The 25,192-nt window shown below is 36.7% G+C and overlaps 2 protein-coding genes across 4 annotated transcripts in view; both read left to right on the top strand.

The window, feature by feature from the left end:
- Positions 1–5,245: 5,245 nt before the first annotated feature.
- On the top strand, positions 5,246–6,108 carry LOC131429923 (protein KRTCAP2 homolog). 2 transcript variants are annotated; one of them, XM_058594447.1, is made up of 4 exons: positions 5,246–5,386; positions 5,479–5,633; positions 5,685–5,815; positions 5,886–6,106. In XM_058594447.1, the coding sequence occupies exons 1-4, from the start codon at positions 5,383–5,385 to the stop codon at positions 5,992–5,994; spliced, it is 399 nt and encodes a 132-aa protein (XP_058450430.1). In that variant the 5' UTR covers positions 5,246–5,382; the 3' UTR covers positions 5,995–6,106. The 2 variants fall into 2 exon arrangements, with proteins under 2 accessions (XP_058450430.1, XP_058450431.1); XM_058594448.1 differs by having other exon boundaries at positions 5,258–5,386; positions 5,482–5,633; positions 5,886–6,108.
- Positions 6,109–15,025: 8,917 nt separating this feature from the next.
- The window catches only part of LOC131432795 (dihydropyrimidinase), a 59,398-nt gene continuing 49,231 nt past the window's right edge, over positions 15,026–25,192 (top strand). For both annotated transcript variants that reach the window (XM_058599315.1, XM_058599314.1), the window contains exons 1-2: positions 15,026–15,199; positions 24,741–24,870. In XM_058599315.1, the coding sequence (XP_058455298.1) occupies positions 24,826–24,870 (45 nt within the window). In that variant the 5' untranslated portion in view covers positions 15,026–15,199; positions 24,741–24,825. The remainder of the gene's footprint in view (positions 15,200–24,740; positions 24,871–25,192) is intronic.

The raw sequence follows: 25,192 nt of genomic DNA, 5'->3' as shown, positions 1-25,192 counted from the left end.
TACAATAACACGTTTGATTTGTGATGTGGAACGCATCTTTATTTTCTATATAGGGGTGCAAATCAGAAACTCAAGAAACAATACACGTAAAAATGTTGTCAGGAATTAAACACTTACAACTCAGTCTATTTTGTATCAATTATTAATACTATTTCAGTATTTGATTGGAAATATTTCTAAGATTCGATTTGAATGTATCAAGCGATGTATTTTCAATTAAAAATGATTGAAATTTTGATTAGTAGCGAGCAGTGTTCTATTTTGTCTGCTAAAAATCTCCGGTATATCGGATTTCCCTGCCATAGACGACGGTTTTGAAGGAGTACGCGATATATTAAAGGTCGCTCTGATTGGTCAATCGATGCAAAAGCGAAGCTATTGGAAGCACGCGGATCTATAAATAGTAGCGAAATTATAGCTAACGTTTCAGTCCTACGCGTAGCATGCTAGAGGTAGGTTGTTGCTAGACAGCAAGGCAAAAAGTGCCATAAAACGATTTGAGGCTTTAATTAGTATGCTCTGATCTTGTGTCATACAAGCGGATGAAATTCCATGTTATGTCGTTTCGCCTGAGGAATTGACAACAACCTTGGGTAAATTTTGAGTGCTTAAGATTAATTTCTAATATATATAAGATGAACTCGATTAATAATGAGAAAAACTTTATCGCTTCAACCGATATCATAGAATGGTAGAGAAAGTTAACGCTATAAAAATAACTGCTTGCATACAAAACTTGAACACAAGCTTGACGAAAAGAAGATTAAATATCAAAATCGTATCGCAAGTATGTACAAATATTTAATTGCACACATTTGGGATATTGGTGTAATTTCGTCGGCTATAAAACAAACAAAGTTCGGTTTGGTTCCTAATCAAGATCAATCTAAGCAGACTCTCGTGCAATTGCGGATTCAAAAGTGTGGCGATTGATTGAACTGTTTGATTGTACATCAATAGACATTTTGGTTGCCTCGTTCCACATCAATGGCTCAAACAACCCCATGGGGCTGATCCTTGTAGTTTTTAATTCTATTAATATTATTGAACGAACAGCCCACATGACATGACAATTTTGTGTTGTGGTAGCCTCATTTGTTATGGTATGTGTTCGATTCAACGATAAACACGGTTTTTGTTCAACTACAAATTTTTGGATACAGATGATAAGATTTGTTGTTGCAATGTAGTATCTGGTTATTTAATGATATGCTGTAGTAGCAAAAACTTTCAGGTGATTAAAATAATTATAGAGGACTTCTACTCAACCATCGGACATGAACTCACTACGGCTATTATCGTTGTAGGATAGTTTTGCATGGCTTTATTTAATAATGCTGCAACCACCTTCTGTAATAAATGAGCAAATCAGCCCAACTGGGTTATTCTAATCCACATTTAGAGTAGCTCTTTCTTCTGTGGCACATAACAGCTTCTACCAAATATAGTAGCAAAACATTGTTACCAATCATACACATTGTTAAATGTAAATATTACACTCATTGCTTCTCATGTATATTGAATTTATGAATAGTCTGGACCAATTAATATTCTTGAATTACAGCTCGATTTAATGATTATCAGTTCACATGACTAACTCAAATAAGGCTATAGCTCAATTGCATAAAGTGGTAGGTCTTCTCTAGGATACAATCAAATCCTTTAGATTAAAATTCGTCGATAGAGTTTGAATCGACGTTGAATGAATGAAACGAGAGCAATGCAAAACATTTTTTTTTTCTTTGCTGTGTCACCACAGACTAACAGACAGGACACTCAAATTAGATTCTTCTATCATTTTAACGGTCATTTCGAATATTCCTTTATTTGGGACAGTACTCACATGTGTCATGATGGCGCCACGTTACCCTATCAAAAACAGCCTGTCTGTCATCTAGACTGTGTTTATTTTTTCATTTACCAACAGAGTTGCCATTCATACGGAATTACCTGTAATGTATTGATTTGTATACGGCCATGCGTATTTCATGCAGGATACAGATATAATACATATTGCCAAAACTATATACATAATTGTGCCTACTTCTCATCCTCCAACGCAATACAAAATCGAACCCGTTTTGTTACAATATTTACTTGTTTCTGGTCTGCCGCCACTTAATTTCGGGTGAAAACTACCAACACAATAAAAAATAGTCTAGATGAACAACGTTGAGTCAAACCTTCCAACATCGCGAAAAAGTTAATTATAGGGTAACAGAGGTATTTTGGCCCACTTTAGTATTGATTTTATTTTGACCCACTTTTTGAAAATATCCACCAAATGTTGTAATATCTTTAAAAACCCCTTCCGCAATAGGTAATTTAATGTGATTAGCTTCAAATGGATGCAACATGAGTCACTTAACATCGATTTAATCCATAAAGTCTGTAAGGTGGGCTAAAATATATGAAGTGACCAAAATACCTCTGTTACCCTATTATCAACGTAATCCAATAATTTATTGTGACGATTTATTTTCAAATATTTTGATGAAATCAGGCATCAGCTGATCGGTGTTGACAAACGAGGGGACACCAACTAGTAAAAACTCTTGTACATAACACAAGGGGTGTACAGATAGTAAATAGTTCGCGCAGTACAATATAGGTGGAACTAGTGAATCACGAAAAATTATTTTTATAAAAATTTACTCATACTGTCATGTCTGTTAGTCTGTGGTGTCACTACCGTGACAGGCTAAGGCCAGTGATGGCCCATCTTGCCCGTGTATTGTTAGATTATTATTTTATTTTATGTTTTAGATTCGTTTGTGGTTTAATTCACATGTGTTTTTCAATTTTATAGGTTATATTTCCATTGTGGTTTTAATTTCGATTCTTTTATTTATTTCGATTGTAATTTCTTTTACAGTGACTCCCGATGATAGTTTCGCGGTGTCGCAACACTGATTCACTCTAGAACGCAAAAAATCGCGAAAAATACACAAAATTTCATCGCACTAGTGCGAAACAACATCCTCACACGTTGAAAGTTCCACCGGAAGTGTGCAAAACATTTGTAATGTTTGTTTAATCTATTTGACACTATCGATAAAACAGTTATATGTGCACGCTCAAACAATTTGGAACAGTATTTTTCTGAAAAACTTTAACAGACTAATACCACAAATGGTTCGAGTGGTAATTATAAATTAGAGTGTGTACAAACGTATATATATACTGTGGTATTGGAATTGTGTGGATGTTCCACTGAGTGAGAGTAATGTTAATATGAATTATAAACAAACCATTTCTTTTATCGTTTTCGCTGAAAATTGTTTGAGATAATCGCCATTTTTGTATGGCAACGTTACTTAACAGCCTATTCGGTACATTGTAAAATCGGGTCTGACCATTACGGAAATAGTCAATAAGATTACCCGAAACGTCGATTTATCATTTTCGAAACCATAGGAGAAAATGGAATGGAACAATAGTTTATCCTCGAAACACCATTCCTGTGGACGTAGAGATATGGTTCCGATTTATTCGGATGATGAATATGAAATGTACGGTTCCGTTCACTCGAGCTCTGGTGAAATGTCATCTGTCGTTTCGGTTGGAGTATATTAAGTAATCAATACGAATGCACTGATCGATGAGAATGATACTAGTTACGCGAAAAAATGTTATTATGTTAATTAAAGCCGAGTAAAAAAGTATGTCGCTTATTATTCGTTCATAATATAAAGCAAAGTCCTGGCATTACATTCCTTTTGTGGAATTTGGCCTTTTTATTTCAACAGACTTCGCAGCCGATTCTTAGTGTACAGAATCATTGCATGGCTAGTACTATGGATCCTACTGGCATTAAGAATCCTTCCAGGTCGTTCATAATATGTGAGAGCTTTTTATCTTGATAATATGCAGTCTTTGACGTAAATATGAGTAATTGTTTCAGAAAACCATCGTACCAGATAAACTACCAACTGTCATTATACTCCAAATAAACAGACACGGTGTGGCCCTATTGGTGTTTCTAATAATATGTTTAAAGAACAGTAAAGTTCTTGGCTATTCTTATTGTGAAATCCAAGCAAAAAACGCTTTTGCAATAATGTGCAATTTAAACATCGATTGCTTTCGAGAAAGATTCTCAATTTTTTCACATCAGTATCGCAATTATTGCGATTCCTCCATTCCATTTTGTCAAAAAAATAAATGCAAACAGCATTATTAGGCAAAATATGGAATACGGAAAAGCTAATATGAACAGTAAGTAACCAAGTAACTTATAAGCATCAAAACAATGCCCTAATGCTATTCAAAATAGGATAGTGTTTGAAAAGTTTTGGAATAACAGTAGCCTTGTAAAATGATATTGTGGAGAGTGATTGAATAGTAGAAACTGCTTGAAATTTTTACTTCGATAGCTTTGCTGTCATGTCAATCTGTGTTGAGTCATTTATACATAAATCTATGTGAATGCTCGAAGAAATCAATACAGAATACTGAAATTAGCGCCAAATTCATTTGCACAAATATATGACATGTAAATGGTTCCTAATTTTCCCGAAATGATTATCTGAATTGTAAAAATTCGAGCAATGGACCGAAAATTTTGAATATGATGGAATTTTCCTGGATTGTCGACAAATTTTTGCAATTACCATAGCAATATATTTCAGTTTATTGGTATACACTTTTCAATGAATTATGAACCTATTTAAAATAGAATGTATGTGTTGTTAAGTACCGTAACAATTCAAATGTTCCAATTTTTCCTTACACTTTTTCTACAGTGTTACTGGGCATCAGCTGATGTGGAGAATAAGAACACCCACTCAGGAGCTGTTTCGCTGTTTGTCTCGCATGTTTCTCTGGACGTTTCGTGATTCGCTGTAATCCGTGAAATGTTTTTACGAAATTAAAAAAAATGTCCGTTATAGAGTGCCTATAATAAGAGTCACGACAGCTGATTGTTTGCAATGACAGCTTTGTTCCAAACGAGCAAACGACCTGTCGAAAACAATGTAAAGTTAACAAAATATTGATTAAATATTTTAAATTGTAGCCAACATTACGGACGAGATGTCGCCTCTTTGGTTATAGGACCTCTAGTCTGTACGCACTGCATATGTTTGCATTACAGAGACGTCAAATTGCTCAATTATTTATGCTACATTGATTTTTTTAAACGGGTCGTTCCTCTCACATTCACGCAATGTGGTTTTCTTCTGGTTGCGTGTATGATACACTACGGGTGTGTGTCTCGAATACAATTGAATTGTACCCACTTCGCATTCAGTGGGCGTCGTCCACGTGAAAACATTAAAAATATCAAATTGGTTGAGTTTTGGGAAGCCGCTTAGAAAATACACAAGATAAAGTTTAAACATACCTTCATTTAGGCTAAGAAATTAAGCTGCTCTTAAAGCCATGGGTAAGAGTATTAATTTATTTTATTCTTCAGATAACAGGGCTCGTTTTCGAAAGCCGGCTATAACTTTCCTAAATCAATATATTTTCTTGTAGCAGTACCTACCACGGTTTCCCTGGCGCTGGCCTCGGTTACGGCCGTACTGATTTTTTCTGCCATGCAGATGTACAGACCGCTGATAGCTTCTTCCCAAATAGCTACAATTTTTGGAGGGTATCTGGGATCCTGGCTGTTCATCCTTTCACTTACGGTAGGTAAAGTTGTTCTGAACAAATCAAATCAATAATTTCGTTTATTATAGGCGGTATCCAACCTAGAAACAGTAGTTTTAGGAAAAGGTTTTCAGGCAAAACTGTTCCCGGAAGTAGCGTTTTGTCTGATCGGATCAATGATCGCCTGTGGAATGGTACACCGGGTTTGTGCCACGACTTGGTAAGCAGTTCCGCAATTTTCAATGTGTTTTGGCAGGAAATCAAATCAATGCTTGTTTGTATATTCGCAGTATTCTGTTTTCCATTGCGGCTCTGTACTATATCAATAAGATCTCACAAAAAGTACATAATGCTCCAGTACCCGTGGAAACTTATACCGGTAAGAAGAAGAAGAAATAAACGGATGCATACCGGGTACGTGAGTAGAGATCAGAGTATCTACTCATAACCACGATTCAATGATTACATCCGAACATTTATGCAAACCCAAGTATAAATTTCTAAATAATTTAAAATAAAACTCTTCTTATAAAATTGCGTTTTTGTTTCATATAGAGCACATTTCGAATGTGATATTCTTCATAATGAAGAACACTTATTACCATTGTTTTGAAAACATTTTCACTCGGAAATTTCGAAGTTGATTGCATTCTCCGTGTAAACATTATAATTACATGTAACATCTAAACCTTTACACATTGTTTGTGAGGTTTACTGTTAAGTGAGGTCTGTTCTGTAAGGTGATAGTAAATGATCCCGTTTTAAGATAAATTCTGTTATAATTTGATGAAATCCTTGCACAAGTTGAATTTTTATTAATAAAGCCGGAATCTACTAGTATGAATATGACTGCACTCCATCTAGCGAATCGTGTTCGCTAATCGGAATGACTAAAAATTTCGGGGAGGACACAGATTATACTTCTGCTGGTATTCTGATAATAGTCCCGAATCAGATTTGTGAGCCCCTTCACAAAAACGCTCAAACGTCAATATACATTAGATTTTGACATAGCAGTGCCGTTTAATTGGAGCATGCTCCAACTAATGAACATTGAAACCAACGAGCTTTTGACGTTTGGGAACACATAATAACCCGAACCGCATCGGGTGAATAAAGAGGATTTGGTAGCAACTGGAGTACCAGATTGTTATTTTTGGCAATAGTTTCGATGATCGTTTGACGTTGGACTACTTCTCTCTTCACTATATGGACCTAGAAGCATTTTCAAATTGCAGCAAGCGTGTAATGAAATTACTCCACATTTGATTTCTCAATAGCTTTATGCCTGTTCGAATTGTCTGTTTGTTCAGAATTGTTTCACTAATCAGACGTCAGCTCATGTTTGAAAATTATCAATGGTTTATTTACACGTTCAATCACACACATTTGAATACACAAACACTTCAGGGGAAACTCGGGTATTTCGCTAGAAATAAAGAATTTGGCTACACGACGTTGCAAAACAACGAGGTTTTCGCTGGTAGTCCAGTGAAAAGGAAGTCCATTGGACTATAAACGAAAATTAAATGGCAATATAACCTAAGTTGCTGTGCTATCAATTCGGCGTCATCTCAAGTGAGGTAATGCCAACCAGAAGGAAGAAGACGAAGTATACAAACCGCTGATAGCTGCCAAACGGCTTCCATTTAGTGAGCATGATTCATCTACAGTTACCAATCTACGCCACGGCTAAGGCTCATTCGACTCCGCATCTGCTTGGCCGAACACGCTTCTGAAATGCGCTCGCATTTTTGGTTTTGGGACGGATTCGGAAGGCGCGACACCCTGCCAGTAGTAATAGCCCCATAATATTTATTCAACGTTTCGCTTCATCAAAAAATTATATTTTATGAGAAAACGAAAATTGTTTTATACCCAACATGATGCTGAACATGTAAACAAAAATCGACCAAGGATATTACAGAATATGATACGCTTTTTAAAAACGGCTATACTATTGATGTCTTGTAAGTATTGCAACAAGTACGATAATTTACAACAGGAATCCATTCATTAACGCAGTCAAACAAGTGCAATTATTGTGCAGTAAAATTGATTCACTCAACTAGACTGTCACCTTAGGTCCTAACCAACAGACAACAAAACTAAACTGCAATACAACTCAAACTTCTCAGAACACAACAAATTAACGAAATGAATCTTTCATGAATACAATTGCTACGTCATCATCTAATGAACAACACAAACGCATGCGCTCATAAAGTAAAACACATCGGATGATAACCTCCCAGTAGTCTTCCGATATACGACATGGACATTGTGAATGATTGTTCAAAGCGATTCGTCATATATTCAGCCACAGGAACTCAGTTATTATAACGGCCGCTAGACACGGAATTTTAACGTGTTGCATCTGAAACGAAATGCGGTAGTATTCGTTAATGAATGCAGTCAGCATGTGCCAATCGGTACATGACGGATTACATTTTCAATATTACAGTTTCTATTCCAATTCAAAAGGTTTGGAACCGTATGGGTAACCGGTTTTTGCTAATCACCCACGATTAGTTCATTTTTACGATTCATCTTGGACTTATCAATGCATTAGCAGATTATGTTGAACTGCTAATGCCATCTCGTAGTTCAACACAGTCGACTAAACTGACGTAATGATTATGTAAGATTTGTAAAACAATAATTTTAATTGAAGTGCAATGTCTTTTCTGACATAGCCCTGGGGTGAGCTTTACTGTATCAAAAATACGTTTCCAACTAACTCGGTCCATGGCGCCGGATCCATTCTTCATCTAATAAATTAATCGTATGAACAATTTTCAAGGGAGAAGACTTTTGGCTCTTGAATTGGATCCGTTTAATAAAAAAAAATCATGAACAATTACCATGACTTTATGGAAAGTTGAAACGATTGGTTTCCGGATTTAATAATCATGACAACAGTAACGGATTTCTTTCCATGCAAGTTTCCAAAAGTAGTCCTCATTTCGTCGCGTAGGTCTCTGCTGAGCGTTCCGGGCCGGATCAATTTTTCATGTGGCGCAAATTGCAGAAAAGTTAATCATTAGTAACCTAATCGTTTCTGACATTCTGATATTCATGGGAAAGATTCAGAGGGTGCTAAATGATTATAACACTATCATTTGAAGCAAAAATCGGATGAGTGCAACTTAGCTTGGGAAACCCCCTTTAAGTATTTTTGAAAGCAAAAATCGGAAAAAAAAACATTGAGAGTAAAAACCGGACATGGATTTTGCATGCAAGAATCGTTTAAAAACATCTTTTCTGCAAGAACCGGACAAAATAACTTTGAATGCAAAAACCGGACAAAAATTTAACCGGTCCTTCCAAAACAAATGTATTTATCCGGTTTTTGCATTCAAAGTTTTTGCAAGCTGCCGCTGTTTCGAGAGTTTCTGCTGAATCCGCATAGTTTTGGCTGTGTCATGAATTTTTAGGTCAGTGTGTGCAGTTTTCTTCAGTTTTAGAAAAACAATGATATAAAATTCAAAACTTGTAAAAAAGTTTTGCAAGATTTATCTATTTGAAATGAACGCAAAACTTGCAGACATGAGAATATTATCATAAAAGTTGCAGAAATACAGAATTTCATACGCAATGAAAACAAAAATCAATCTAATAATTTAATAATTTGTATTCGGTTTTTATCTCGCGAAAAAAAAGCCGATCTGACATCACTTTATAAAGATATTGAACGAAAAGTTTATTTCATCATAGTTGCTCTCATAATTATATATTACCACTTGAGCAACTTGTTTCTGCAACTCCAGCACATGGGCTTACCAAAATAATATCTACAGTTCGTATCACAAAAGTCGGGCCCGCTAAAATGAATGACTATACTGTATTGTTGTTAAAGTCAACTAGGAGATTTAATGATAAAAAAACAAAAACTAGAGTTTTTCTTTCCGAAGTATTAACATGTTAATGTTTCCGGTTATTTAGATAATATAAGTCATTACGTTGAGTGGACCATTTTCTATTCAACTCCCTGTTAAAACTTGCTTCAGATAGAATTGGAACAAAGACAATTGCCTGTATTTCAGTTATTTAATATTGAATTCAAGATCTTTTTTATACAAATCTAGCGTTTACTTCATACTTCCAAAAAAAATCGGATAAAATTATTCGTCACGGTTTCGAAGGAATTCTCGATTTTTTCCTGTAACACGGCTTATTAGGCGGCTCGCACCTTCTTCGTCCATCGTTTTAGCTATCTTGTTCCACCAGGTCGTCATCTGATTGATGTCTTTGACAACCTTTCCCTTTGCCTTGAGTCTCCTCTTCATGATTGCCCAGTATTTCTCAATAGGGCGGAACTGGGGGCACTTGGGTGGGTTAATGTTTTTCGGAACAAACTCGACCCCTTTCTCTGCATACCATTCTTGAGCGACTTTTCTGTAATGACAGCTTGCCAAATCTGGCCAAAACTTTACGGGATGATCGTGGGATTGAATGAACGCAAATTTTGTTTTTGGATACACTCTTTTTGGTATAGTTCCGATGTCATTGTCTTATTTGTAACGAAAATTTTCGTTTTTTGTCACAGCTGCAAATGCCCTGCCAAATCATAAATTTTCTTGCAAATTTGTCGGCAAAAATAAATTTAAATTTAGCTGGAACATCCCCTCCAGCCGTGCCAAGTAAAATTTTTGACCAGGGATTTGCCCGAAGTCAGCTTTGACATAAGTTTTATCGTCCATCAGAAGACACCCGTTGAACTGGGTCAGCATCTGGTCATATAGTTTCCGAGCACGAATTTTGACCACACTATTCTGTTTTATGGTCCGATTTGGCTGTTTGCTAGCTCGATACGACTTGATTCCTTCCCGGAGTCAAGTTCTCCTCACGGTACTATGGGCAGCACCGAAATTTCTGGCCAAATCACGGTCCGACAGATTAGGATTCCTCTTAATCGTCTTCAAAATCTTACCACGCAGTTTCCGGTCGACGATTCCACTCCGGCGATTGGCTTGAGGCTTCTGAATCGTCGTCAATGTTTCCTTATACCATTTGATAACGCACCATACGGTATTTCTGGGCAATTTCAGCTGTTTAGCTAGCCTAAATGCAGACCACAATGGATTTTCCAAATAACCGTGCACAATTTTTTCCCTTCTTTCGGCTTTCATGTTGATTGTTTACAAAGTACAGTCGATTCAAAGTACAGTTGATTGTTTACAAAGTACAGTCGACTTCCAAATCCGTCCACCAGGAGCGCCACAATATGAGCAAAAGTTTGTTCCAATTCTAAATGAAGCAAACTTTATCATCGATGCCATATTGCAAATATTCAAGAAAAATTCATTACGAGATTTTTCAGGTTTAATAGCACATTAGTTTGATCAAAATCGTCTGAAAATATGAAGAATGTTTGAATACACATACTTTAAACACCATTCCGATGATTCTCATTAATAATAATTGACTGTTATTTTCACAGAAACTAGTGTACTATCATTAAAACAAGTTAATTCAAAGGCGATTTTCACAAACTTAGATGCAAATGAAAGGTATTATGGCCTCATATTTTTTTTATGTGGAACACATCTTTATTTTCTATATAGGGGTGCAAATCAGAAACTCAAAGAAAAATACACGTAGAAATATGGTCAGGTTTTAAACACTTACAGCTCAGTATATTTTGTATCAATTATTAATTTTATTTCTAAGATTCAATTTGAATGTATCAAGTCACGTATTTTCAATTATAAATGATTGAAATTTAGATTAGTAGCGAGCAGTGTCCTATTTTGTCTGCTAAACATCTACGGCATATCGGATTTCCCTGCCATAGATGACGGTTTTGAAGCAGTAAGCGATATATAAAAGTGAATCTGATTGGTCAATCTATGCAAAAGCGAAACTGTTGGAAGCACACGAATTCATAAATAGAAGCGAAATTATAGTTAACGTTTTAGTCCTACGCGTAGCATGCTAGAGGTAGGTTGTTGCTAGACAGTAAGACAAAAAGTGCCATAAAACGATTTGAAGTTTTAATTGGTATGCTCTGATCTTGTGTCATGCAAGCTCGGATGAAATTTCATGTTATGTCGTTTTGCCTGAGAAATTGTCAACTACCCCACGATAAATTTTGATATAATTGCATAAATTTGGGATATTGGTGTAATTTCGTCGGCTATAAAACAAACAATGATCGGTTTTGGTTCCTAATCAAGATCAATCTAAGCAGACTCTCGTGCAATTGCGGATTCAAAAGTGTGACGATTGATTGAACTGTTTGATTGTAGATCATTAGAAATTTTGGTTGCCTTGTTCCCCATCAATGGCTCGAACAACCTCATAGGGCTGATCCTTGTAGTGTTTATTTTCTTTGAATTTCCGACTGCCGGTTCCGGAATTACAAGGAAATATGTGCAAGCTTATTAAAAAATGCGCACTCAATTTTCTCGGAAATTTCCTAATCGATTTTCACAAACTAAGAAGCAAATAAAAGGTCTTAAAATTCTTTGGAAAGTTTCCGAAAAGTTGATCCAGATCCGACTTCCGGTTCCGGTATTATAGTGCGATTAGTGAAAATTTTCAATTTCATGAGTATTTTTTCACAATCGAGGGCGAAACGAGGTGAACATTTATATGAAACTTGCTGCTAAATTTATCTAGTTGGCAGATGTTGTTAGTAAATGAATATGTAAAACTACTCTGGGACTACTAGTCCCCGATTCCGGCTTTCGAAAGCACCGATAATAGTGAAGAAAATCTTCAAAAACGGAACTCACTTCAATTTCTCAGCCACGGTTGAGCCAATTTCCACCAATCACGATTTAAATTAAAGCTCTCATTGTCTTTAAATATACTGTGCAATTTCATCCAGATCCGACTTCCGGTTCTGAAATTATAGGGCGATGAGTGTCAAGACATTCAAATCGTCACTCAAAATGACGAATTGACGATGCAAAACTCAAAATCAATTTCGTATAGCGTGCAATACGAATATATGCAATTTACATTTTTTCAGTGGTAAAAAAAGTTGAGTAAGTTTAAAACGAGACTCGCTCAATTTTCTCAGATTATTTGATCGAGTTCCACAAACATCTCATAGCTTGCTGTTTAATTTCATCCGGGTCCGACTTCCGGTTCCAGAACTATAGGGTAAAGTGTGTTTAATCATTTAGTGCGACGATGCAAGATAAAGAAAAATTCTTACTAACTTGACATAACTGTTTACAAATTGAAAAGGTTAATGTTAGTTTATACTCAAAGAGAGTTTCTTATTATATTCAAGTTTGAAAAAAAATCTTCACAGAATCTTCTAGTGATATTTTTTAAAATAAAATTAATATGAGAAAGGCATCATTACACCACTAGATGGATAAAAAAAGGTTTTTTTTCTGTTACTCCCACGCAAACTACCAGCAGCTGAATGATGTAACCGCGGGGTTTATTTCTGGCTTTCAGAAGGTGTTATTTTCTACGATATTAAGAGCCGTTCGGAGCATATTTTCTGAATGCGATGCTGCCAAATGCTGGCCTCATTTGCACTCGTTTGGTTCGATTCTCTCACTGTGAAAAGCTCTCAAAGCAGAAATTATTCTGGATTTGCATTAAATTGATGATTTTCACCTTCTTAAGCTTAATAGTCGACTTTTCGTTTTCGGATGACGTAATGGCTCTTGTTTGAAGCGAATACTCACACTGCGAATGTACAACAGCAGATATGCTAACTGAAGAACTAATTGTTTTTCTGCGTTTACGCTTGAAGAACGGAACCTGACATTCGTCATTGTCTGAAGCACCAGTTGAATGATGCCGGGTGTAGTTCAACTGTCCGTAGATGGAAGCCTGCGCAAACCCGATGTGTCTCCGTTCATGGATTATCATTGACTGAAGCTAGCAAACGTGCAACCAGAGATGCCAGGTCATTATTTCAAAAATCTGTGATTAATCCAAAAACCAAAAACCTGTCTGTGCAAAATTTGTGTACACGTTTCCCGTACCATAATAGCTGACCGAAATCATGTTGGTGAGCAAAAAAAAGGTCTCATTATTACCAACCGGTCTGTACTTTTTGGTGCTACAATGTGATCGATTTCAAAAATCTGTGATTGATTTCTGAATCTGTGAAAATCTGTGAACATTTTCAGAAATCAGAAATCTTTGAAAATATGTGCCATTTTTAAAATCTGAAAACTTGAAAATCTGTGAAACACAGATTTATATGTGAACCTGGCATCCCTGCGTGCAACAGGGTCTATCCTAAGACAAGACCTGACATCTGTGGGGCTGCTTTTGTTCCAAAATGGACCAGTTTCTGATTGGCTGATTTTGATGTTGCTACCTGCACATTGTGAACAGAAAAAACTTTTGCAGGGTACGCGAGCAATGATGCCAAGTATAAAGAAAATCAGAAAACAAGTTTATTAAAATGTATAATTTTAGCTCACCAACGAAAATGAACATTTTCTGAGAATGTTTCACTCTTTTTCAATCTCATTTGTAATAAATGTTTATAGAGGCAGCACTATGTAATTGAAATCTGCATCAAGCCGTTTTTCTTCTTAGTGAATTAAAGCACACAGTGTCCGCTCTTGTCTTGTCTCTTGTCAGTAGGTGGACTACACAAATGGCACACGCTCATGAGTCTGGTTTGAAAAAGCACAGCACACGGGTTTAATAGGCACACACTGCAGGTATAGAGCAGCTGGTGTGCTGAGCTCGGACTTCACTGGACTCGGCAATTCATTATCCCATCCTGATAACTTTTGCCGAGCTGACAGCAAAATTTCTACTGACAAGTTCGGCAATAATTGACAGTTAACAAATTTTGAATTGCCGAGATTCTCGGTAATTATACATTTTGCCAAGACGATTACCAATCACTCGGCTGTGCAAATTTCGGCATTTTTTTGCCGAGATTCAGCAAGAAAATTTAAGTGTGTACTTCTTCGTTCTTTTTCGTCTCAAGAAAAAATTAGAGAAAATAATAAAATAGGGAATAAATTATTAGGAAATCAAATCTTGAGTAATTTCGTAACACTTTCGTGTTGTAAAATCTTTAAAATGCACCCAGGTGAGCATAGTAAAATACGACGTAGTCCTACGTCAAAATGGATGGCTTTGAAAGGCATCGTTCCAGGTTGGGGCTCAAAAGTACGACACCTGGATTCCAATACAAGCGCCCCGAAGATGTATCGCTCTCCAACCCAGACAATAGATAAAAATGACATCATTGTTGCTGAACATTCGCCGTATCTATGGAAAAAAGACTATAGTTCGTCGTAAACATCATGCGGTGCACTCACTACTAGCGCGCTTCACCTGACGCTACACCAAACACAACCACCCACTGAGCATCAGGTACTCACAGAACCGGCGGCGCCGAAATGCGTATCGCCATTCAGCCGACGCGACGTCGCCTGCTACGGCTGAGAGTTCATCGCGTTCACTGTATGCTTTCAGTTCGTGGTTTTCTGGCGGCGCGTGTGGAAGTGTTTGGATTCGTGGTTGATTTTCCCGAAGGCAAAGATAGCTCATTTCTTTCTTTTCACCAAGTGAGGAAAAAATTCAATTAAACTAATCTGTTCGCAGTGTATAATCATTAGATTGGTTCCATCAAAGCTGCTATCGTTGGTGTTACAATACGGTACGTGTTTTGGCGTATTAAAAGGTCATCCAAAGCCGGGTTTCCAATGGTTATATGAAATGTGAAAAAAGGGAAAAGTTATGACGGTGTTATAAGTTTTTTTCTCATGCGGCATGCGGCCGTGCCCATTATAGAGTTTGAAGTGATGAATGAGAAAAAAGAATTACAAGCCGTTGCTTTCAATGGAATAAGTGATTAGAATAACTCAACGAAAGAATGTAACATGTGGTTTCAATAAACTGCAAATAGATCATTCCGCATCGCGAACAGCACAGCACGGTCAGTGTGAAGACGGAGGCCAGCGAAAAGTGGATAACAGCGAACCTTCCACCGCCCTAGTTCGGATGAGTGTTCTTGCCAATTATTTTATTAACTACACACAACACCAAATTCAACGACCTCGCGCTAGTATACATATCGCTCGGAAGCTCCCCTCGATTCCAGAACTGGAATCACCTATCAGCGATTGTTCCGTTTTGCTGTTCCAACAGAGAACTTGAAACGTTTCGAACTGAAAGATAAATAAAAAGTGGTTTCACTGTTACGCTCCCATGAATTTTCTGCGCACCAGCATTCTCGCCCATTATCATAAAATAGTTGCCACCTTCCTCTACTAGCACAGGTCTAGATCGTTCATACAGTCCTCCCCTTGTTTAAAAGAAAAAATTTCAGCAAGCCGAGAAGTGAAACTGCAGTTCTAGTAAAGTAGCTAATAGTCGAATGAATCGTTGAGCAGTAGTCTCTAACCATACCGATAAACCGATAAATGATATTTTGGTGCACAACTGAAATCATTTCCACAATTAGGGAAAGCGAAAAAAAGGGGTGAATTTAATGTCACGAGTATGAGCATTGTGTCCCATAGAGACATGTTGGTGAACGCATGAAAAATTCACCGCATACATCGAAACGCTTTTCCCCCACTCGGAGAGATCTGCATCATGTTCTCTTTGAATGTGTGCGCGGTAGCATCTCCGTCATCGTATTGTAGTTGGATATTACAGTTTGTTGTTGTTTTTCCGTTCGTTTGTTGCGCACTTTGACAGCCGTCCCGGTTCAGCTAGGTTCGTAGACTTGCATGGGCCTACGGAAGTGTGAACGTTTCACGTCTCATTTTAAATTCTTTTCTTTCACCCTGAGGGGAAACGTATTTTTAGTTTATTCACTTCTATTCTAACTACCGCTGCATATTCACTTTTGTTCATAATCGCTCGATTGTTGTGGATATTGCGCGGCCCGACGAACATAGCGTATTAAAGCGTATTTAATTTTATGCGGCTGGCAGCTATCGGACACCAGAATGTTATTCGGTTTTACCACCGGTCTAGGGTGTAGCAGTTCGACGTTAGTTCAACAGAGTATTGCCCATACCAACGTGAAATCTTTTCCACATGTTCAGAATCAACACGACACACATCAAACCGCCGAGTGTTGTCTCATCTGACAACAAGACAAAACCGGCAAGTTCATGAACCGATGAAGATCGATATTTTTATCCTATGGCAATAGTATTGAACCGAGGGTGTTATATCTCCCCCTCCTCGGAAGAGATCGTAAATTTTATAATTCTTCCCGAGGAAAATGAATTCATTTGTAAGTGAGTAATTTGCGCAGTGGGAAAATGTAGCGGAGAACAGTTATTTTTTTCCAGTCAAATGCCGGCAAAAAAAAATTCTGAGTAAAGCTGTAAACCATTTCGCGAATAGTTTCCAATAATTATTTCCTATTAAATGACTGGACGAATAGGACTGCTTTATCAAGAAATGATATATGCCTAAACAGGAACCACAAAATTTATATATTAATGAGTGCGTGAAAATTCTGCAGGGCACTCAAAAAACTCCAAAGCCATTTATTAATCGTATGCGTCATGTCTTAAAAATATGTACAACTGTAGATACACAACATTGCACTATGGTCCGAAACGGGAAATTAGCAAAACAAAAATATTTTCACTATTAAATATTAGTTTTTTGTAGTTGGTGTCATCACAAAAGTTGTTTGTAATCAAATGGCGCTCCTTTTGATGAAAAAAGTTACTAGGGCGGTACTCATTTAGATGGAAATCTGAAATCTAACTTTCTTAATTGAACTCAAAAATGATTTCGTTGTACAATAAAGTTGCAGGAAATTTTATTTTGAGCAATTTTGCTTAAAAAAATACCTCTCTAGCTCTACATTTGCTCTCTAGTAGGGTGGCTCTCAAAAAATCACTTTTTTTGTTCTAACTTTTTTGTGGAACGTTCTATCGAAAAGTTATCTTTAGAAGAGTTGTTGAACTAATCATAGAGCACAATTTGGCTCAACCAAGCTTTTTCATATGAGCTACCAGTAAAAAGTTATTGTTTATTCATCAAAAACTAGTCAAGCTTCAAATATCAATATTCATTAGATGCCAGATCGATAAAAATGTATCCTATGCGGTTCCTGAAAGGTCATAATATAAGTAAAAATTTAGGAGAAAATTGGAAGGGTGTTATTTTTTCAACTTATTTAAATTAGTTTTAAAAATACCCTCAAAAAAATCAATAATATTGCATAACTCTTAAACGCCTTAACGTATCAACATACTTTCTTGAGCAAAATAATAGTATCAAATTAGTTCTACAAATGTTCCATACATTGTTCTTTCGAGAAATGAACTTCTGATAAACTTTTAAACTGTAAACAAACACACGGAGGCTGTCAAAAAATTCATTTTATATACAAACCATTGTGTATCCACGTCGACCCTGCACTATTGTTAGTTTTGCTATTAAAAATCGGAATGAAACGACTCGTTACATCTTTCGTTCAAATCAATCAGGGTAGCTTGAATATCATACAGCATCAGTGATTCCAGTTTTGCCTTCCTCATATAGAAAGGTTATGCAATCACTGTGAAAACCGACTTTTGAACCTAGGTCCGGAGGGCCGAGTGTCATATAACATTCGACTCAGTTCGTCGAGTACGCAAAATGTCTGTGTATGTATGTGCGTATGTGTGTATGTAACGTTTTTTTGCACTAACTTTTCTCGGAGATGGCTGAACCGATTTTCACGAACTTAGATTTAAATGAAAGGTATTGTAGTCCTATACAAAATTCCTGAATGTTATTTGGATCCGACTTCCGGTTATTTCGGTTATTCTTTTAAGAATCGAAGAAAATTATTTTGAAGAATACCATAGTATTATATATGATAGTATGATTGATATGAGAAAGGCATCATTACACCACTAGGTGGATTAAAACAGGTTTTTTTTATCTGAAGTCAATCTGTATTGAATCGAAATATACCCGAAAAATACAGAATAAGAAAATGGTTCGTCATGTACTTTCAATTTCTAAGGGGTAAATGCATTTTATCAAAACCTAGATATTGGAGTCAATTAGATTGTAGATTTACAATGAAAAAACCCGGCGAGAAATATTTTTCTTTGATGTGGCAATCAAAAATTGTATGACTATAATTGAATACTCCTCAATTTCAAAATAAACCAAAATACATAAGTTCTAAGAAGTAGATCCATAGTGAAAGCAGAGATCTGTAGATATCTATCAGCGTTGAAAATTTTAATACAGGCTTTTCGGAAACATCAATCTGTTGTGAACTTCACGTACGACCATTATTCAACGTTACATAATGACATGCATCAAACATAGCTAACAAATCACCGTTGGCGCTTGTCGTGAGCAGAAATTTCTGTTTACGAACGGAAATGAAAGTTCGAGGGATAACTTTTGTGATTAATATTATTATAAACACTTTTTGAACGCACTTGACGACGATATATTAACACATGGGCTGAAAAGTCCCGGGCCTAACAAAGAGAGCACGATGTTTTTTATTCGAAATTAACTTTATGCTTCAAAATTTGTTGTTTGTTACGTTTAAACAAGGCCAAACACTGCTCAGAATCATCAACACGTTCTCGTTTTTGGTCAACAGTGAGCAAACGCGGCACCCACTTTGAATAGAACCTTCCCAACTAACCAAAAGTTCGGATAAAAGGGACTGATTTGGCTTATGCAGCTTTCAAAGTTTATCAATATCATTCTAAGCAGCCTATTTTTTAAAGTAATTATCCACAAACCACAAATCGAACTTTTAGCGCGACGCAACCGAACGAACTTTTAAGCTGCTTCTAGAATACATTGTTCAGCTTCTATGCAGCGAGAAAGCTCACGCGGAACTTATTCTGTACTTCGTACAGTCAAAAAATTACCACGTGTTTGCTTAAGTAGCTAGAAAATTCACGCGGAGCTTGTTATATACGAGGTCTGTTCAAAAAGTTCCCGGAATTTTTTAATTGCGCGCGTCTGGAAAGTCCGGTGGTCAAAATTTTTTTTATTGTGTTGGTACATATGTCCCTAATGTATGGTGAATTTTTCAGCTGTATTCATTGTTTACATTCTGTCTTGTAGCGGCTGGTGTAGACGTGTTTTTTTGAGCTCGGCGATTTTTGTCTTGGTGACGTTGGGTGCTTCCACGTGGACGATTGTGCTTTTGTTTCGACATCATAACCGTACACCCATGTTTCATCACCAGTTATGACCCTTTCAAGTAAATGTGGATCGTCGTTGACGTCGTTTAACAGCTCCTGAGCGATGGTAGTGCGTTTTTTTTTTATCAAAATTCATCAGTTTTGGAACGAATTTTGCTGCCACTCGTTTTATGCCCAAAACATATGAAAAAATATGATGGCATGAGCCAACTGATATGCCAACTTCATCAGCAACTTCTCTAATAGTGATTCGGCGATCATCCATAATCATTTTTTCCACTTTTCCCACATTTTCATCGATTATTGACGTGCTGGGTCGACCGGAGCGTTCGTCGTCTTCAACGCCTTCGCGGCCATCTTGGAAACGCTTATACCACTCGTAAACACTTGTTTTTTTCATAGCAGACTCACCGTAGGCTCTCTGTAACAATCCGCACACTTGGTTACACTTTATTTCATTTTTCACGCAAAATTTAATACAAATTCTTTGACTCTTCAATTCTTCCATTGTTTAAACTAACAAAAATCGCCGAGCTAAAAAAACACGTCTACACCAGCCGCTACAAGACAGAATGTAAACAATGAATACAGCTGAAAATTTCACCATACATTAGGGACATATGTACCAACACATTAAAAAAAAAAATTTGACCACCGGACTCTCCAGACGCGCAATTAAAAAATTCCGGGAACTTTTTGAACAGACCTCGTACTTTCAAGTTCTCAAAAGTTCCGCGTGTACTTTTAAAAGGCCATCGTCCAAGTACCATGCGCGCGGGTGGTTTTAGGAAATTTTGAGAAATTTGCCAAAACCAAAAACTTAAGCAGTAAGAAAGTTTATATTTTAAGTGATTGTGGAACATCTGGTTGCTTGGATTCTCAGAGTCAAATGCTTATATACAAAATAAAGCTAACTCACGCAACTTCACTTTTCGATAATTCAAAACGAAGTCAGCAAACCGCCATTTTATTGTTGTTTCTGATGGAGCTACGTCTTCACAACACTTTTCAAGTCATTGCTTGAACGATATTTTTTCTCATCAAAAAGCAGTGTAAAATTAAAAAACGAAAATGTTTTTGTTCCATTGTTCTGAAAATAACAAAAATAGCGTCAATCTTAGCACAATTACGACAAGCTTATCGAGAAAATTTAAACTTTTTAAAATTAGCTTTGTAATAGATTTTTCTTTTTTTCAAATTTAAATCTGTTTATGAGAGTGTTTCAAAATTGCACTTTTAATGTCATCATGATCGGTCGTGTCTTATACACAACCCTGTATTTTTGTGTGAAAAATTTCAGTCGCAATTTTCAAATTAAGAATTTTTCTCAACACTGGTAATCAGCATACCGCAAAAAAAAAACGTTTTCGGAGCTTTCAATATGACACATGAAATCTTTCCTATCTAATCTATTTTGGCAACGCAGACCCAATCAAAAGACTTAGGTCAAGATAAAAATTTGATTGAAATTTTCTAATCTCATAATCGCAGTAAAATGAAATACCACCTAAACATCCATGACCTTCATGTTCGAAAACAAACTCAATTATCAGTCCGATTACAATCATTCGTCAAACGTCAATTAAAATTGTCTCGTCCCATGTATTAATAACATTGACAGCAGTTGCAAAAGTTATGTTCGTTGCTGTTTACGTCCGGTGTCGTCTCACTCAGCACAATCTGCTAATGTTGGAACAGCTCATCTGTCGTAATTTCAAACTATAGTTCCAAGTTCGTGTGTTGGACTTTTGTCTGGTTCACTTGTTACAGTCGGTGCTATCGAATGCTTCAATCTAATTGTTGTTCGTAGGCGCATGGTGGCTATGCACTACTAATTCAATCGACTCGATGAACAAGGCCATGGTGTTTGTTTATCAGCGGTTCAATCTTATCGCTCAGAGTACAAACACCGCACCGGGACAGCTAAATAAACACAATTGAATCAAAACAGGTCAATTGCTGACGGAGACGACGCCGGTCAGAACTTCTGTAATTTTTGTGTGTGAGCTTCAGTGCATTATCATAAATGCAGTACATAATCTGGAGCAGTTCCAATGGAACTTATTAGTATATTTGAAGCTATCCAGCGAAATAATAGTTCAAATTGTATATCTGATAATGTCCCGGCTTAACATGATTCGTTCAACATTTGTTTTAAATTTGTTCCAAATTCAATTTATAGGATTCGACATTAAAAAGGTTTTTCAATTGAATAATTCATGTGTTCACAATCAAATGCAGTTAAAACGAAAACCCACATTACAGCCGCCGGGGATGGTGCGTCCGTTAAACCCTGATCCAATTTGTTTTGCTAGGGTAAGGGCTCCCTATTTCATCTCATTTGTAAGGACGTCGCCTTCAAACTCCGATTTAGCCACTAAAATCACTGTAACTATTTCATATTACTGCTTCATTCGCCTTGCTCCACGTTGAAAATTGATTCACATTTCTTGAAAATTCAACTAATATTTATAAAACAGCTAAAAACACTAATGATGTTTTCACTACTCTGCTCCTAATTTCATCTCAATGGATTTTTATCCATCCTATCGTTGATCTTTTATTCATCCTATAAATTAGCAATGGCGACAGCAATCAAAACAAAATATTCCACTATTACACTCTCACCCGCATTAGCATGGCTGCCAGATGGCTGAGTAAACGCTGCCAGCTGGAAAAATATGGCTTGCAGACATTCTGGTGACCGACTGCCTTACCGCTGCCAGATATACAACTCAAACGATACAACCGTATCCAATTATCTAATTAATGGGGCAATGGCTTACGGAGAACTAAAGAACTATCTTTTAACATCATTTTATTAGTGAAAACAGATAGAACAGATATATACTTCCTATGCAAAGCAATACATATTTTCTATGAAAATATCTGGCATCTCTGTGCACAGCCGATGAAACACACACACACTTCACAGCGTTATTTTGGCGTATAGCGGAATGAAACCAGTGCTACTAGATTTGCCACAATGGTTATTTCATTAGTATTTAACACGTTCTTTCTGGTAATATTCGAAGCTGAAACAGTTTTATTGAAATATTAATATCAATAATATAATTAAACTAATGTCACGGATACCAAAAACATATTTTTTGATGATAATTTGAGGAAGATAAACAATTTTTGTTTTGTAACATTATGAGATAACTTGGCAACTTTGCGAAACCAAATGAGATGAAAACAAAGCGCAATCAAATAAACGAAGTGAAAAACTTTCATCTCATATTTTTTAAGACTTTTATTGCTTGTCGGGTAATTTTTGAAGTTTTTAATCGTTAACTAAACAAGTGGCAAGTGAACATAACTAATTATGAAGTCATCCAGCATTCAATGGTAGTGTAATTGTGCAAAATAGTGATCATGTTTTGAGACGAATCGATTAGTAGATATTCAGAAACATGACGAACTGTAAATCTTGAGACGAAAATGTGTCCTAAATCGAAAAGTGAGTTTATTTTAAACGAAAAAATCGATCACCGAAGAATTTAAAACCATTTCTTTCAATAGGAAAGTGTGACAATAGCTTTTCAAATCATTTTAAAACATTTCACAGTTTGTTTCCGGTAAGTTGTAAAATATAATTCATATTCAAAGTTATGAGGTGAAGGGATGAGATGGAAATAGGAGCTCAGATGAAATAGGGAGCCGTTGCCCTATTTGTCATATTACATCACTCGCACTTCACCGTATGAAAGTCAACCCGATACCTTCCACCCGCCCCGTCGTGTCGTATCCGATTCCAATCGGTCCTTTGTTCGTCATACGATCCTTCCGGTAGCTTACCACTACTCATTCGTCATTTCAACTATTTATTCTACTTAGCCATCCAATTGCAATGGGCAGAGCATTTTAACTAGGCTAGAGGTAAAATACACAACAACAAAAAACCGACCGCGTATCATCGTACAAAGGTAATTGAATTACCGGCCGACTCGTGCCTCGATTATGGAAGCTATGTGAAGCGAAACCGCATCCACATCAGTCAAGTGCAGTTTAATTTGCAACCGTTTTGCGAGCTATCCAACGGACCGCGAAAAAACACTATTCAGCAAATGGATACGGTTTACAGCCCAAAGTACCAAGCATGCCATGAACTAGCGAAGAGAAAAAAAACTAATTTCCCACTGCTCGATGGATAGTTCAATGCTTCGAACCCGAACGGTAGTCCGATTCGAGGATGAACCAGTGCGAATCGACATGATGGCTCTCGATGGCCATCAGCTTGACTGACTTGATCCCAGCACGATAGCTCATCAACCGAAGAGAAGATCGAACGGTTTCTCAGAAGTACCGAAAATGGGAGGCGTTTGCCCGGTCTCGGAACCTCAAGCTGATGAAGTAAATATTGTGTTTTCTAATTTTCACTTCCCGCGGCTCGGTAATGCAGTGAATTGCGGCTTAAATTGGGATGCTGGCTACGGGGTGTATGTTTTTCTTTATCATTTATGCTTGCTTTGAACGGGTTTGGCGAAGCAGTAAAGCACCGACAAACTGACGTGCCATTTCGGAATCGTATTGGTAGTAAAATACGTTGTAACACTAGCTCCATCTGCTTGATTATTTGCGAAGCAATTAGGTGTCATCCGCATGAGTAAGTACTGTCCTCGTACACTATGCCTTATGTTGAACCAAGTTGCCTTATTTCTTCCTTATTTTTTCTATGACTGTAAACAATACTGCTAGATTGTCAAAAAATTGAGGTTAGACCATACGAATTACATTACTGAAAATAGAGTGTTTTGTCGGTTTGTCGATGGTTGGTAACGTTCGCTGCAGCAGACCGGCTGACCATCATCGGGCTGGTGTGTGTTTTCAATACTTGGGAAGAAGTTAATCGATTATAGACAAACAGTGATCAAAAAGGGCAAACATTTGTTAAGTGTTGAAAATGCTGATCGAAAGTGCTACGGAATGATCTACGCCGGGAAACGGTAATGATTGGGTGCTGTGAGATACGATCATGGAAATTATATAAATGGTGCTCAGGTACAGGATGAAACGATCGTAATCAAAACATCTACTTGCTTCTGATTGCAGCATAAATAAAACTTCAAATCAGTGCAATAGCGAAGAGCAACAACATCAAAATCAGAACCATCGTTGGATTAGGAACCTGTGAACGATGGCCGCCCCAGCACCAGTAAAGAAAGTGCCAATTCATCTTCAGGTGAGTCGATCACTGGTGAATAAGTTTAGTTTGTGTTAAATATAATAGAATTTCTAACGAAAAGCATTAATGTTCAGCATTCAGGTTGTTAAATTGATGGATTGATCAATCCGTTCTGACAGAAAATAATTTTATTACTCTTTCTTAAATCAACAATTATATATATTCGAAAATTAAGTAACTAAACAGTTCCAAAACATCTTGTGATTTTTCATCTTATAAAATGCACATAAATGGAGTGTCATATTTCAAACAAACTTAGATTCAAGAACACGTAAAATTGTGTGATTTGAAAATTACATGGCTTGTAATCGAATAAAAT

This window comes from Malaya genurostris, chromosome 2 (genome assembly GCF_030247185.1).
Source record: "Malaya genurostris strain Urasoe2022 chromosome 2, Malgen_1.1, whole genome shotgun sequence".
Classification (NCBI taxonomy): domain Eukaryota; kingdom Metazoa; phylum Arthropoda; class Insecta; order Diptera; family Culicidae; genus Malaya; species Malaya genurostris.
This window is presented reverse-complemented; position numbering and strand designations above follow the sequence as displayed.